This window comes from Cariama cristata, unplaced genomic scaffold (genome assembly GCF_000690535.1).
Source record: "Cariama cristata isolate BGI_N322 unplaced genomic scaffold, ASM69053v1 scaffold10917, whole genome shotgun sequence".
NCBI classification, from domain to species: Eukaryota; Metazoa; Chordata; class Aves; order Cariamiformes; family Cariamidae; genus Cariama; species Cariama cristata.
Window position 1 is genome coordinate 56,817 of NW_009628403.1, and position 16,315 is coordinate 73,131.

Genomic DNA, 16,315 nt, shown 5'->3' on the forward strand with positions numbered 1-16,315 from the left:
CTCACATCCTCTGAAAATGTGTCTCAGCTGAAGTCTTCAGCTTAGCAGACTTCTTAGGCTGTGAATAATGTCCATCCCCCCCAAGTCCATACTTTGCAACTTACTTGAAAACAGCAATGAGGAGGTTCACCAAAAGGATGTTTGCAACCAAGAGGTAACAGGCCATGATGGCAGGAACGATCCATGCTCCTGTCTTGCAGGGAGGTAGCTGGATTATTTTGCCATCTTCTCTGGTTTCATTTTGACCACAAGGAGCTGGGAATAAAAATGTAAAAAAATGCAAAATGGGAATGAATCTTTTTTTTTCAGTTCTTTTTACAGAAATACTGAAATATTTATGAAGTCCTGCCTGCCAAAGCAATATCTTCTAAATAACAGTGGCATTGATACTCCCCTCAAGAAGTCTGCACTTGCTATCACAGATTTTACAAGCTGCAGTTCTTGTTATCGTATGTTGTTTGCCACGAATATCAAAATATTCCCCTCAGAAATTGCAGGAGACATGCCTCGTGTGAGTAAGCTGCTTGGTTGCACACAACTAAAATATCATGGTACTTTGGTAGTAATTAGTAGCTGTGCAAATAAAATGATCAAAAGGTTTAATTCTGGAAAAAAAGCTTACAAATTATTTTTTTAATGGTGAAACTTCGTCTTTTTTGATTGATGGAAAGGGATGTGATAAATAGCATAAGGAAAAAGAAGCACATGAAAGTAAATTAAAGAGTAGGCATTCATTGCTGCACACTGCACTGCCCTGAGCCCCTCTGGGACATACTTATAATGACCCTTTGCTATTAAGGACTTTTGACTGCATGCCTAGAAACAGTGGGGGAGATTACCAAGCCTTTACTGTACCAGGTAAAGGGACATGTAGGCAGCAGAGTTGCCACCTGTTTCTTCCCTGGATGCTTTGGAACCAAAACGTTCTCAGTGTTAATGTTGTAGAACTGAAGCAAGGGGAGAGAAAACATTGTGAAGTAGTTTTCCTTGCTTCTTTTTTTACATGCCTTCATGTGCCCTGGTGGGTGATCTGCATTTGCAAGCATGGGTTCAATTTATGTCTTTCTAGCCTCAATCCTAAGTGGTGGCTAGCCTCTAGCCTGTAGTCTACTTCTGTAATCAGCTCTTAAAGAAAATAATTAAAGCAGCAGCTTACCTGTACAAACCATCTTAGTAAATTTTGTGCAGCACTACAGCTAGCTTCCCCTCGTCCCCATCAAAAAGAAGTGTAAGTGAGGAATTTTCAAAGTGCTCAGCACTGGCTCAGTTCCTGCCGATATCAATGAGAGTTTCCCACTGGCTTCACAGAACAAAGTTTGCCAATGCCATATGTTTTGTAAAATCCCACCCTATGTCAACAAATCCATGATTTCCACTATCAAACTGTTACTTCTTCTTAAAAAGGTCCTTCTGAACTTGGGTCACAGAGCATGGGATTCAGCTGTGGAGTCTGTACTGGCAATCATATGATATTACACGTGATTTGGGTACTTGGTTTTGGGCACTACATGTAGCTGTTAGGCTATTACATATACAAATACTATAGCCATATAGGACAGAAGAATACATGATGCATCAGCTTCAAACAAGAACTCTCCCCAAATATTCAACTTATGTAAAAAGAAATGGCAAAACCAAATACAAGCAATACTGCTTTTTCAAGCAGCTCTGTTGTGTCTGGACCCATGGTGTCACTACTCCTTCCTGCTTACAAAAATACATTTTATTGCTGGAACAGGCTGAGAATATGTCATTCTTTATTTTTCAGAAAGCACTGCCTTGCAGATCGTTTTAAGTTAGTGCTGATTTCAAGTTTCCGGCACTATGCCAAGCCACAGTCTCATTTAGATGTTCAAAATGCCATCTGTGAGCTGCTGTGAGTGAGGGGCTATGTGCACACAGCATTCACCCAGCAGAAACTGGGACATTCAATACTTCTTGTCAGCCTCAATGTGAGAGTTACGTTACTGTTTGTGTGAAAACACGAACTTGCTCACATGTTGCTTCAGAGCTACAAAGTCTAATGCAACACAGTACAGAAACCCATCATGATTTCACCAGTAATGGAACAATCACTGTATCAGTTGATGAAACCTGTTGTCCTTTTGTGTGCTGAAGAGCAGAAGAAATAATGCCTTTTGTAGCAATGAGAGAAATGGGTGAAAAGCTTATTTTAAACCTTAGGCTGAGACCAAAAACTCAGTTCAAAGTCTGGTCACAATTCTATTATCCTATTTTTTCTATTAAAAAAAGAGAATTTAATCTAAAAAAAGAAATAAATTAGCTTTGATAACTTCCCAGACAAAAATGATTTCTCCAACTTTATATGCCTGCAACAGAGTATTTAGAATACCATTAATGTATCCCTGTCAGTTCATGCCCACAGTGATGGCCAAATTAGACTTCCTACAAAGACAGGTTCCCATACTCTATTCTATACATGCATAGATATTCAGCTCGTCCTGAAGATTTGCAAAAGTTATTATCTTTTGAACATTCTGTTGTGGGAACAGTTTTTAAATAATAAGGGAATACTAATCTCATGCTTTACTTTGTGAAGAACTAAGCTGCCACTTAACCTTCACGTCTTCAACTGCATGAGAAAATGTATGATGTGTGTCCAAAATGCAGAAGCCTGTGTTCCACTGTATATCACTGAACATTTTCTTCTATCTTTAAAATACAACATTAATTCTAAATTTTCCCACTATTAAATTGCTTGTTTAAAAACATTACTCCCAGTAAACCAGAAACAGAAGTTTCTGCCTCTGAAAAAGGACAGAGGACACTGGCAGGAGGCTAAAAGTAGTAATGGTATTCTTTTTAGATAATGAAGATTCTTGTTTACATTTGAGAAGTTAGAATTCTGCTTGTAGTGTTCAAGAAGACTTTGTTATGGTAACCCAGGACATTTCACCTCCCCCATCCAAGTATGCAGAATCCCAAGCATGTCTTATCTCCTTGTTATGGTAACCTGGGGTACTTTCCTTCCCGCACATCTGCATGTACCCCTGCACGAGTGCCAATGTCATAGCCAGCTGTGGATCTCAGAATGTGGACAACAGCAACTTCATTACATCAGTGAGCTCACTAATGAGCAAAACAGGACAGTGCATATGTATGATATGTTAAGCAGCACAAGTTTTATTATCCACCCCTGTGGTGCTTTCCCTTGAGCTTCGCTCCGGAGCAGGGCTCCGCTGCGTCAGGTCCCCATTTGTTTAGCATTGGTGTCATGGGGCTCCCACCCTGGTAACGCCACGCTTTCCATGAAGCCAGAGCTTTCACTCACCGAGTGCTGTGCCTCGTCCCTGAGGGATCCCCACCTGCCTTTCATGTGTAACACGGTTTGACCATTTTAATTATGTTTGGAGAAATGCAGTATTTTTTGTAGTATGTGCAGCAACATATCATCATAACAAACTTTTTCAAAGCACAATTTTAACATGTATGAAATCATACTCATCTTTTTACATTGCAGCCTTGCTTTAACAAAAAATACATAGAGTACTTAATTCTAGTGAAGTGTTTTGCTGAAGTAAATTCTGTTGGCATTAATATGTGCTTATTTCACGTAACTGAAAAACCCAATCAGTCTGATACATACAGGCCATTGGGTAAAGGTTGGACATTATGTCCTGAACTCGGGCTTTAGAAAATAATAAATGACTGGAGTTTTAATTTCAACTACATACATTAACTTCACTCAGCTCTCAAATATTGCATCCTGACTTCTGTGGATGTACATATTTTGGGCATCTCTTGTTTCCTTTTTCACAATCTCCTCCCATGCTTATTTTTCCTTCCTGGCTTCCGTTTAGAGTTTCCTGTATGGACCTTTCCCGCTACACACATAACCCTTCCTCTTTCCTGGCTACCAAATAGTTGCAAAGCAAACAGCAGTAACCCATGCCTCTCTGTGTTTCAGGCCTAAAGTGGTGGCAGAGTTCAGGAAGAGTTTGTTTCCCTGCTGTAATTATTGCTATGGCATGGGCACTGCTCATTTTTACTGTGTATTGGGTGGAGGGCTTGGGAAACAATGCTTGCAAATTTCTGCATCATGGTTCTTCCGCCAGCTGCACCCTTCCAAAGTAGTTGTGGGAAATAACGGAGAGAGGAAAGTGCGTTACTGAACAGCTTTATTACCAGATAACTTTTTGCCTTTGATGAAAACTTCTAATGTAAAAATGGATACCACTTCTACAATACAGGTGGATTTGTTTGAAATCACAAGAAACTGCAGAATGGGTTCATATGATCACCATTTGAAAGAATAAAGAAACCAATTAAGTGAGTATTAACTAACAAACCAACCCGTCTTTTTTTTTCATTCAAGTCTGTACATTTTAAAGGCACTTTCATCACCTTGTTTATGAGTATATATAGGCACCTTCCAATTTTGATTTGTACTGAACCCAAAGGATGTGAAAGCATTTTATAAACTTTTAATCAAATGTCTAAGCAACCTGACCAGCTTGCCAGAATGGTAAATATTGAAAAAAGGCTAAGTGAGCTGCCTAGGGCTGTCCGTTCCCTCTCTGACAGAGAAAATACTGAACTCTGGGAACACTGAATCTCACACCACTGCTCCGTTCATCAGCAGAATCATCCAGGGAATTGAACAGTGTCTCATTACTTCAAAAAAGTTGCTTTAACTACAGCATCATGACCTTACATGTTACTTCTTGCCCTCAGCCACATTAAAAGTGACTTTGAAGCACTTCTGCAATCTGCTGGTATTTTATTCATAATTTATAGTAAATCCTTGCATTTTTCTTGTTCTCTCTAGTGCTTTCTCCCTCTTCCTCTCCTCACATTAAAAATATCCAACCAAATGGAACCCAAAATATAACCTCAGAGGAGTACTAGGAAGGGGAATACTGTTGCAACTCAGGCCAGAGAGACTTTCAAAATGGTGTGTAGGCTGTGCACAAATTTTATCCTCTGCCTTTGGGTAACAATGCTAAGAATACTGCCTGTGCTGCAGAGCTGCAATACAGATGAAAAGAAAAAAAAGCACAAGTATGATTTCTTCTGTTTTGTGCAAAGGTGCTCTGTTTATTCTAGTTCCAGAAAGATCCATGCAAATGACAGCACTTACAGGAAGCTCCTATGGAGACATGAAAAGCGTGAAACCTCTAAGATTGTGTAGAACTACTGTATATAATTTTCATTTATTCTAAGAAACCTCCAAGAACTTTAAAGAATAAATAAATCTAACAGACTAAAAAATTTGAAGATTTGAAAAAAAGTCTTTTATAGTAATTATACTTTCCTCTTAAGTTCATTGGATAGTTATAACCTGTGTATAATTGTCTCTCATCTTCTGCAGCAACTGCATTCTGGTTACTTGGCATTCCTCCAATTCAAATGAAAGAGAAGGAGGCCTCATCTTTTTCTCCTAAACTATGTAGGTTTTTCCAATAAGGGAGTAGGCACAGGGAACAAACACAACTCAGACTGATCTTCAGATTCCAGATGGCACTTGAAATACTGTCAGCTGGAAAGAAAATCCAGATGCAAATCTGACATGTGAGACACCAAGCAAATCTGAAAACCTTCAAACCAAAAAACCCAAACCCATGTCGGCTATCAGCACTCTCAGTTGCTTTGCCTTCTGAATATGGGAAAATGTGAGGACCACTGCTGATCTTCTACAGGTGACTGCCATTTCTCAAGTTGCCATTTATGTCATCTATCTACATTTTTTACTAAGCAAACTCCCTCCCTGAATAATCATTTCCTCTTCAGTATTTCTGAATCCTCTTCTGTATCCATAGTATTCTGGAGAGGCAGATAGCTTGGTAAGGTGTAAACAAAGTCCTTTGCATGCGACAACTGTGTTGTGAATTTTTTGGCTAAAATTGCAGCAATAGCACCAGAGTAAGTGAGGTGAACTGAGAGAGAGATTTTACAGTGTTTGTGGGTTCCCTTCCAGACAGGTGTTCACTAAAGCAGTTAAGCAGCTGGTTGCTGCCGCATGGATCCCATGGGGCAGCGCAAGGCTCAGCTGGATTAGGAAAGACAGTCTAAAAGTGAGACAGTTGCATATACCATCACCGGTTCCCTGACCTGGATCCCCCTTCCTCCGCCAGCTAACATGGCTGTGATGAACTGTCAGTCTGAAAAAAACTACTTTGAGACCGGTTTGGCTCTTTTTGTTGAATTTATCTGAAAATTTGAACATAGTTCTAGAAGATTTAGTCTGCTTTTTTTTTTTTCCCCCTTTACAATTGGTTGATAGGAATTTGTAGGAGTGTGGTATTTATGTACATCACTGGTAATAAATGACACCACTGAATAGTGTGTTCATACTCCCAGAAGTGAGGATATAATTCTGTCCCCACTTTTGAGTTGAAGATGAGATCACATGCCAAGAGGACACTAATGCATACTCCAGTTAACATATGTACTTAAAAAATGAAATGAATACAGAAACTATGGGTAAAAAATATAAATGTATATGACATGCATTATTTTAGAGTGAGGCATTTAGCTAGTGTTTTAACAGTGTAGTGTGTTGAGATAAAAATCAGAGTAGACTCAGTGGATGGACGGGCTACCAGCTGATGAGATGGATCCAGACATTATATCTGGTCAGCCTGAATGGCATGCTTCACAAATCAACAGAAAATGAAAAAAGAAAGAAAAGCAAGTTAGAAATTTTAGAGTAGCATACTTCTTTTGTACATTTCTCAGACACTAGGATAATCTCCAGGAGCGTGGCTCAAATGTGCGTGCACTTCCAAGACCAGCACTTTTGCTGAATCCCAGACTTGCAAATAATGTAGCAATATTAAACACCAAAATATAAAGAAAACCACAAAGAAACCTTTTGGTTTGCTAAAATAGTAGTAACAAAAAAGTGTACTCCAAGCTATAAAGTTCAATTGCAGTTTAGATGTAACGTAACAACTTTAGAACGTTTATCTTATTTGAGAAAGTACAAACACTATGTACTCTAACATGAATATTGTGGCTGATTTAGCTTAGAACAACTTGGAAAATATATATAACAAATAATTTCCAAATAGTGAAAAAATGTAAGTATACTAGTAAAACCTTTTGGGTGCCAATCAGGTAATTTTGATTGTATAACAACATCACCAACCATTTGCTTATGCTCCCAGTCTATTCCAGAGGTAACATTTTTGAGACAACCAAGCCTCAGACAGACATGACATATTGCACACAGTTTGTGCTGAAAGAGTGGCAGATTCTAATTCCGTGCATCGTCTGTCTTTCAGGAAGGAGGAACTAGGTGCTGCTTTTCATTTTGGCATCACCGCTTTTGCCGCAACTCCTAGTTTCCTTGACACAGAACAACAACATGTCTATGCTTACAGCATAGTTGAAACCATCAGGAATTTTGCTTTTCCTAAGCCTCAGAAGTAATTACGCTGCATCTTTTTGCAAGGTTTAAATGTTGGGCATCTGAATAACACACAAGACTGTCCCTAAATCCTCATGCAAGGGTATGGAGCCTGCCACCCTCTTTTCCTACTTAAAAACGATGCTTCATTCAAAGACACTTTAGTTTCTTAGGTTTTGAGGTTCTAAACTACAATCAGCGCTTCATTAAAACAAATACCAATAACTTTTTATTCAGCCAATTGCCAAGTTTGTTGCACTATGGTAGTTACTTACTACAATATCAATAAATGGCCATTTGTAGAGGGACAGATAGAATTCTACTTGTGGAAGGAAGTCATGATGGGATAAACCTTTATCCATCTATTATGCTTTTGGAGCAAGATTAAGTTTTATATCCCCAGCCATTATGCCTTTGGAATGAAATGAATTTTTAAAAAGAAAAGAAAAGGAAAAAGGGTAAAGATGAGCGAATTAGGTAAAAAGCTAAACTTGGTGAGAAGCTTTGTGATTTTAGGTATTTGTTTACTTCCTTGCATGCCATGCTACCTCTGAAAACAAAGTGGAGAAGTAAACACAAAAAAGAGGTTTCATCTGTATCCACAGCAATGATTCTGTGCTAACCAGGAAGAAGAAATGAACATGGAACTGTTGAAATATCTGCCATGTGATATGTATACATCTGTCCATCTGAAACTCTTAAATTGTGGGTATTATTGGTGGTATAGATACGTTTATTACCTTAACCAGCTCAGGAAAAATCAACACCTTGATTAGTGTTGATTATGAAGATAAACTATGAAAACACTGCCCTTTCCTAAGGTGGTACATAGGATGAAAAGGAATATCCTAAACAGAGCTTTAATGGATGCCATCTGCCACTGGAAAAGATACTCAATTCTAAATGCTGCCAAGGCTTATGCATATTTAAGTAGGAATGATGATCATCAGTTGCATGTCAGTGTTTGTTAAAGACACGTTGTTTGTCATTCTTAGATTGTTCATCTACCACATCATTTCTCATGACCACCTCTCTCCTTTGGCATAATGTAGCGGATGGCACCAGGACGTTTAATTTAAATATAAAACTGGCATTTTCCTGATCACCAGCCAAATGAATCCTGAGGAGATAGTATACGAAATACTGGCTTTCATTCTGTTTGCACTGACATGAGCACGGTCTTGCTTTCCAACAAATTAGTAAAGTATAATTCTAATAATGGATCTACTGTCCCCAAAAAATTACATCACATGGTTTAATGTAAAGGTGGTGGCAGTGAGTAGATAACAGAGAAAACACATCGGATTAGATCCTCATGAAGTGCAGGAGCTGAAGGTCTAACCCAGGATTATTAGACTTGATGCTCAGTACGAAGTTAGGTAAAAAGTACTTAGGTCTAAAATCAAACCAATGGATGAGAAAAAAAGAAGCGATTTTTATGTCCCAGGCATACCAACGAACTCATGGTGGATACCTGGGAAGGTATCCTCATCACTCAACTGGTAAAAAGGAACCATTTAAAACATTCTTTATACGCAAGATAAGTTAGCATTACAGATTTCTGGTTAAATAATTACAAAGTGATGCCAGAAGCATGTTCTGAAACTGACACCCCAATATTAGCTGAAAACATATTTTTGTGACTATTCTCTGCGATGAAGGAGTTCCTCTATCCTGAGCCATTTATTGAGCACACACACATGATCTAATAGGACATCATCTGATCAAAGTTGGATACCTGACTTTGGAGTATGAGAATCATAAACTTGCTTACGGTCTATCTGGTCTGCAAACACTTCCCCATAGATCATCCAGTAAGGCATGTAAAAAATGTTTTTCGCCAGTTTCCACGAAGGCTCCTCATTGGGGAAGAGAATAGCCTGTCTTGCGACACCGAAGCTCATCAAAACCACCAACATGATGATGACAAAGTACATCATGTCTATCATCTGAATGTAATGACAGGAAAAGAGGGAGAAAGAGAGAGAAGGGACAAGAATTAGAGGAACTTCTCTGTCCATATTCCTATTATTATATGCTGCAAAAAAAGTTTGTAAATCTTAGAAACAGAATGTTCAAAAACAAATTTTGAAAAGTCATTCTCAGTTTTACACATAACAAATTTCATTTTCAAAGAAGTGAAGCAGTATTATTGTGTCCTTGGTTTTACCTATTGTTGCTTTTAAGAACAATTTAAATGTTATGAATAGGTTTGAAAATACAAGATACCATCTGGTCACACCAATTGCCTGAACAAGAATATAGGTTCACTGGAATCAGCAGCCTGGTTTGGGCAAGGGTCACAAGATGATGCATTGTTTATAGGCACGTAGTGGCAACTGTACCAAAACAAAACGGCTGACATGGATTATTTTATTCACTGGTAGTCGTTGTCTTGGAGCAAAGGAAGGAAGCTGCATCTAACATAAGGAGTAACGGGTGGCAGAACAGCCTGTTACTGCAACATAAGGGACACCATGGTAGTAACCAGTGAGAAAAGAAAGCTGTGATACTGCCTGGATTAGAAATCAGCATGGTGGGGGAGTCTGACACAGGCCATATTTTTTTTAAAAAAAAGCAGATAACACAGACACTCAACTCTATTCTTCTCCATTGTTGAAGGCCTCATTAGCATATGCACAAGTTTAATTAGTGCTTGCAAACAGTGTTTACCCATTCAAAATGTTTCAGGAAAAAGTGGGACAGCAGTCCTAGGAGGTGATGAATTGAGGCTGAAGATTAGAAGAGGAGTTGTGCTAGAAAAGCCCCTCTAGAGAGCACAGCAAGGCATCAAGCAGGTACAGTAGAGATGCTTTATAACCCAAAATGAATGTGAAAAAAATGGGAGTCCTGTAAGGTCCCTGCTAAGATCCCTTTAAAACCTCTAGTTACAGGTTTACTTATAAGTCTTTAGCTGTACCGCTTGTTACAACAGAGCTTTTGGTGTAACTTTTGTCTCTGGCTAAAACTTGACCCAAAACTCCTCGAAACCTTGTGAGTTTAATCCCTTCAGTCTCTGCATTTTCTGGCTGAGCTCCATTCTGCCTTCCCTGGGAGGCAGGTATGCAATCAATCTGCACCTCAACCGGTGGCCTTATCGCTCCTTGGGGGACCTGAGGAGCTGCAGCTCAAGAGCAGGGTTGCTCATGGCAAGAGCTGGTGGAAGTGGGGATGCATTCGCAGCAGGTGGATCTGGCAGTGCTGCAGGGGTTCTTCGGTTTTAAAGCACAAGGAGAGAGACCTGAGTTCAAAGTAACACTGGGAAAGTATCTAACAGAGAAAAGAGAAGGATACAGAGGAGCAAAGAGAAAAGGATATTCTCACATTTACTGGAAGAGATGTTGTAGGAGAAAGACACCTGCAGGGCAGGGCTCTGGTAGGAGAGACTCAAGGAGCTGGAAAGAAGGAGATGGGGACAAGTGAAAAAACACAGGGGAAAACATAAGTCTTGAGGTCCTTAAAAAATGCAGGAAAGAAAGTAAAAAAACCCTGGCATCATGAGAGTGGAAAATAAATGCCTTAAAGAATTAAAAAACAGACAAGTAAATCACCAACATTCCTATGTTATTCAGAGCATTAGTCTCTCAAAAAAACATGATTGAAGAGGAATTGCAGCTCATTGTACCTCAGAGAGCATTCAGATATGGGAAAGCTGCATAATCACGTTTATTTCTTACTGCTTTTAAGGAAGGAATTTGGAGATGAAACATGGTTCCTCCTTTCTTCTGTGATGAAACTTTGTTTCAGGTAGAAATATATAACATGATATGATGTAACATAATACCTTTTTTAAAATGTCATGCAAACAAATAGACATAATGAGTATTGGGTGGCAGTTTAAGACAATTTCTTAAGCTCTTCTAATGTTTTTGATCAAAAATCACACAGGATTGACCTCAAGTTGCAAGAAATAAAATTTTCAGTGCTATTGTCTATTGAAGCTGCCACACTAGCTTTTCCCTTCTTCAATTGAGTATCTTTCTAAAACCTCAGTATCTTGTCTGAAATCCATGAAATAGATGGGCAAGTTTCCACTGACTCTAATGGGCGTTGTATCAGGCCCTTTGGCCTGTAGGGTCAAATTACAACTGCTCTTTTAACAAAGCAATGGCCATTTCAATCATCCTGAAGAACTCAGTCACATATTTCAAAAAATGATATAACGAGGAGTTGGTGGTGCAGTTTTATAAATAAGCTGGCTCCATTTCCCCTGTTTTATTTGCAGAGAAGCTAAGAAAATATAGACATTCCCCCTCAGTAAGGGAACTATACACCTCTGACTCTTGACATGCCACAGTGATTTCAGTTCAATCCCAAATGAAAGGGGAGTAAACCTGTCACTGTGCAGAGATCAGAAAAGCACATTATAATAAGCATATTCCATTACTGAAATTAGTAGGTCTTACTAAACTTGGCCATTCAGCTTCCTCCTATCTTCACCTTTGCTTTAGTCCATTGTTTTTAAGCCACTCAAGCCTATTCCTGCCCCGTGCTTAATTTTACTTGCGTATTTGTTCATAGTGCTCAGAGGTAAAACGTATTACAGCTATTTGGTTGGATATAGCGTAGAGGCAGGTGAAGAGAAAGTTCCTTAACATTGGAAAGATGCAAAGAGTCGTCTTTTTCTCCTGAGTCTAAAAATTACTCACAATAGAAGCACAGGATAAAAGCTCAGGTGTTAAATATGGTCTGTTGAGGAACTCAGTAGCTGTGATGGGCTTACTCTGTAGAAATATGTATAACCAGCTTGATGTTCTCCATAGTACTGAATGGTACTTGCAAGACTGTGAAATGAAAAAGAATGAACCCAAGCAGGTAAATGGACATGTGATTTAAACAAAAATACACAGAGGAGCCTTTTGCAGCCTGGAGCAAGCAGGTGCAACTCCCAGGGAAGTCTGTGCATGATATAAATGGGCTGGCCATTACACGGGGGAATAAGTTGGCCAGAAAAGAGATGCAAGAGGCAAATTTGTGTAACTCAAACTGGTTGGGCATTGCATGCGTGGGCAAAGTGGATGTGTCAGAGTTGCTGAGTGCATGGAAAGTTGGATGAGGTATGAAAATCAAATAACAGGAAGGCACAAAATAAAAGAACTTGCCCCCTTTAACAGTTGCCCACACCTTCAGAGTACTCTAGTAGCTAAATTCAACACCCTCTGAGTGGGTGCTGAGCCTACAGAGGCTAGTGATTTTCCTGCATTTGTCTTGCACAGAAAGTGGAGTTAGGCTTGATCTGTTCACATGTGAGGATGACAAAGAAATAGAAATTATATTATTTTGCTGATTTCAACCACTTCCTTTCTGTGTTAACCCCAGAAGCAAAATAAATATACTGTTTATACTATTGGTGAAGCTGGGCTCCTATCAGCCATCTGTAACACTGACTGCTAGAAGCTCGTTATTCATGGCCAATCTGTTTATTATTGAACTGGTTTTCAGGCTGCCTTTGCTAGCACCATAGCTCTGAAACTTTTTGTGGATGGCACCTATGAAAAATACAACAGAGTAGGAAGGTAGCTGTTTTTCAGGTGTTTTATGCACTATGTATTCTGTAAGCCCTGGTGACCACCAGATCCCCTGATGGAGGGGCATAGTCCAGATGGGGCAGGAAAGAAACAGGTGATAATGCAGTGTTTTCCCTTTGGCCTTTGGTCCTTTCTCTTGTCCTGCTGTCCTTTTACAGTCACCTCCAGAAAGAACTGTTAAGTGTTTTCACCTCTGTACTCTGGAGCTCTGCAAAATCCCTCTTATCAACATCCTATTGCCTTACTTGAAGGCAGGTAGCACACTTCAAATTCCTGTTTGCAGGACATAATGATTCAACAACCACTTTCTTTTGTGTTTTCCTTCTCTCTCCTTTATTATTTTTTTTTTTTTAGTAGGCTGTTCTTTCTTTGTCAAACCCACCACTGTGGGTTTGGAGTTGAAAGCTGGTAGATTGAAGGGATAAGACAGTGGATCTCCGGTCACCTGTTGTGTACGGAGCCTAATTGGACACATATTTTGCATTTCAGTTTTATACCTGCGTAGAATCACTGAGCTTGTTGTGACAAATGTAATAGCAAGGAGGGACTGCAGTCCATGCATTCTTATATGTCCCCTTTTTCTATGACGGTGAGGAAGGAGGGTGGCTGAGTCTTTTCTTTAAGGGCCATGGTAAGGCAAACATGACAGACAGCCTATTTGGACTCGCTGATTATTGTCCACAAAGCAATCAGACAGCAGCAGTATTTGTATTTACAAAAGTTAATATTCAGTTTACTCTTTTTTTTTACTGAATGCCATCTTCAAGGTTTTTTAATTCTATTTCTTTTTAAAATAAATCTTAAACGGTAGAATGCATGAAACAGCCATAATTTACACAACAAAGGCTGCATAACTGCATATAAACCATGAGCATGTATATTAGCCACATGTGCAGGTACTCAAATATCAGGGACATGTGCATGTGCATCTGTAAACTCAGCCATTTTCTTTAACTCATATGAGCAAAATGCTGCTTTAATGCAACATTTCTACTGAAACATAAAAAGAAAAAGGCAAAAAGTAAAAAGTTATACATCTGGCAGCAAATATCCCTCAGTTCCTCCTGTATGCATTTACTATTACATAAACTGTTCAGACTCCTGCCATGTTGTGTACATGTTATGTGGCCAGGCAACAGAGACTGCAGTTATGCAGATGGATTTCTCATCTCACAAGGACACACCTGAGGAGGAAAGATGGAAGAACATACGGATATGGAGCAAACGATAGGAAGGTCACAGTCTTAATCATAACCATTATAGTTTTGAATATACCATGCCTATTACAACACACTTTCTCTGAGAGTCTCAAGGTACCAAACACTTTTTTTTACCTTAACAAACCACCCTTCTTTACAACTAGTTGAGAATTAGCATCGTTTGTATTTTTTGCAAATGAGGCACAGAGGTGTAAGACGGATGACTTTACTGTTGAAGAGAGATCCCTGAGAAAGACAAGGAATACATCATCTAACAGGATAGGACAAGAGGAAACGGTCTCAAGTTGCACCAGGGGAGGTTCAGGCTGGATATTAGGAAGAACTTCTTCACTGTAAGAGTCGTTAGGCATTGGAACGGGCTCCCCATGGAGGTGGTGGACTCACTGTCCCTGGAGGTGTTCAAAAAAGTTTAGACGTGGTGCTTTGAGACATGGTTTAGTGGATTTAGCGGGCATGGTGGCATCAGGTATATGGTTGGACTTGATGATCTTTGAGGTCTCTTCCAACCATAATGATTCTATGATTCTATGATTCTATGAACAGAACAGGGAGAGTCTAGTGATTAATTCTGGGGGTTTATGCTGAGGTTTTGATTCAATAAGGCACTGGTTTCTAGCTTACATGAAAATGCTAATGTGTAAAAAAAAATACAGACAAATCTGCAGTGATGTCATTAGCCAAAGACATTGAGTCAAGAACATGCTGGTAAAACATAGGAGGAGTACACTAACTTCTCTTACCATTTTCCCAATCATCATAACATATGGTCCCAAATACTTGTTTACTCCAAAGATGTCTAGTAACCTTATATACCAGTAAATGATGTTAACACAGTATATCACTCGGCCATCGCTCCGGAGTGGCAGATCTTGCAGACGGAGCACCATCCCGACGGAGAACAGGAGGATAGCTATGAGATCAGTAACGTTCCAGTATTCCTGGAGCCAAACTTTTACTTTCTGCAACAGTTTCCCAGGCTCTGACATCAATATCTAAAGGACAGAGGACATGGAGAGGAAAGGAGCTGAGCTGTCATAATTTAAGCTTGAAAACATATATAGTAAACGGATATATGCCACACAGGCGAAAACCAAAGCTGATAGACTCCTATCATTTAAATATCTCATGTACTCTCTGATTTTTTTTGAGAAATCTTCCATTACAACCATTCTTAGCCTGTATCTATGTGCAAGATACTTAAAAGAAAAAGGATGAAAGCCTCACTTACTCCAAAATCTCCATGAAATCAGAAGAAATATATGTATATCTTTCAGTTGTTTCAAATTTATTGACCCTACTTAAAGTCTTGGAATAGAGGGAGAAATATGGAGAATTTCATCAGAAAATTCACATTTAAAGAAGCTGTAGATTTAAAGACAATTACTCTAAACTGTGTATCAAACTGGCAAGAAATAATAAATAATCATAAAAATCTGGATTTAGCCTTTAATCCAGAGAACCACTAGCTACTACTTGGACCTTATTTTGGAAATTAAGTTCCACAGCTGAGAATGTAATTCACAAAAATAATTAATCTTACCTTATGAATTTATCATTACTCTATTTGCAAGATCATTTGGGAGACTTGATTGTTTTCCAGAATTATTGTAGAAACTATTCCTCAAGTGATTTCTATGAATAATTCCTAGCTTTTAGTGAGCTAACAAGCTGTTTGTTTTAATTTTCTATATTTAGCCTGAGAACATTTGAGCAGACTCATACAATTCCTTAAAAAGATGAATGCTATTCTTATAATTTTTCTTATAATTCATTTACAGAATGAATTTTAGGCTCATCTTCTGTGAACAATCTCCAACATCTGCTTAGAATTTCATTATGACAAATATTCTTGATAAACTTTTGTGGAAAGGACAATTTGGGGTGAATGATTAGACAAAAATGGCACACTTGATTCCTGCCAGCAGGCTCCCATCTACTGAGCCAGAGGTGCTTTGTCTCCATCAGTGTTGCAGAGTCCTCATGTGGCTACTGCCACTATTTTCCTTTTTCTTTTGGTTAGTGAAGTACACTCGTTATAGGCCACACAAGTATTGTCTTTTCCTCTGTTCTTTTAAGTTATAATGTAGAGTTTACTGTTCAATGTTTGAAATCTGTCTTTGAAGTCTAAGTGGCTGTTGCAAGACCATTTTTAGTCCAGTTTGCAATAGCATTTGCTGCAGAAAACACAAATGTAG

At 38.9% G+C, this 16,315-nt stretch overlaps 1 protein-coding gene across 1 annotated transcript in view; it reads right to left on the minus strand.

Annotated features, from left to right (window-relative positions):
* TRPM3 (transient receptor potential cation channel, subfamily M, member 3) overlaps positions 1-16,315 on the minus strand; it is a gene marked incomplete at its 5' end in the record, with an annotated part of 67,107 nt that overhangs the window by 11,637 nt on the left and 39,155 nt on the right. Inside the window, 3 exons of the mRNA XM_009704806.1 lie at positions 105-255; positions 9,111-9,321; positions 14,861-15,112. Coding sequence (XP_009703108.1) covers positions 105-255; positions 9,111-9,321; positions 14,861-15,112 — 614 coding nt within the window. The remainder of the gene's footprint in view (positions 1-104; positions 256-9,110; positions 9,322-14,860; positions 15,113-16,315) is intronic.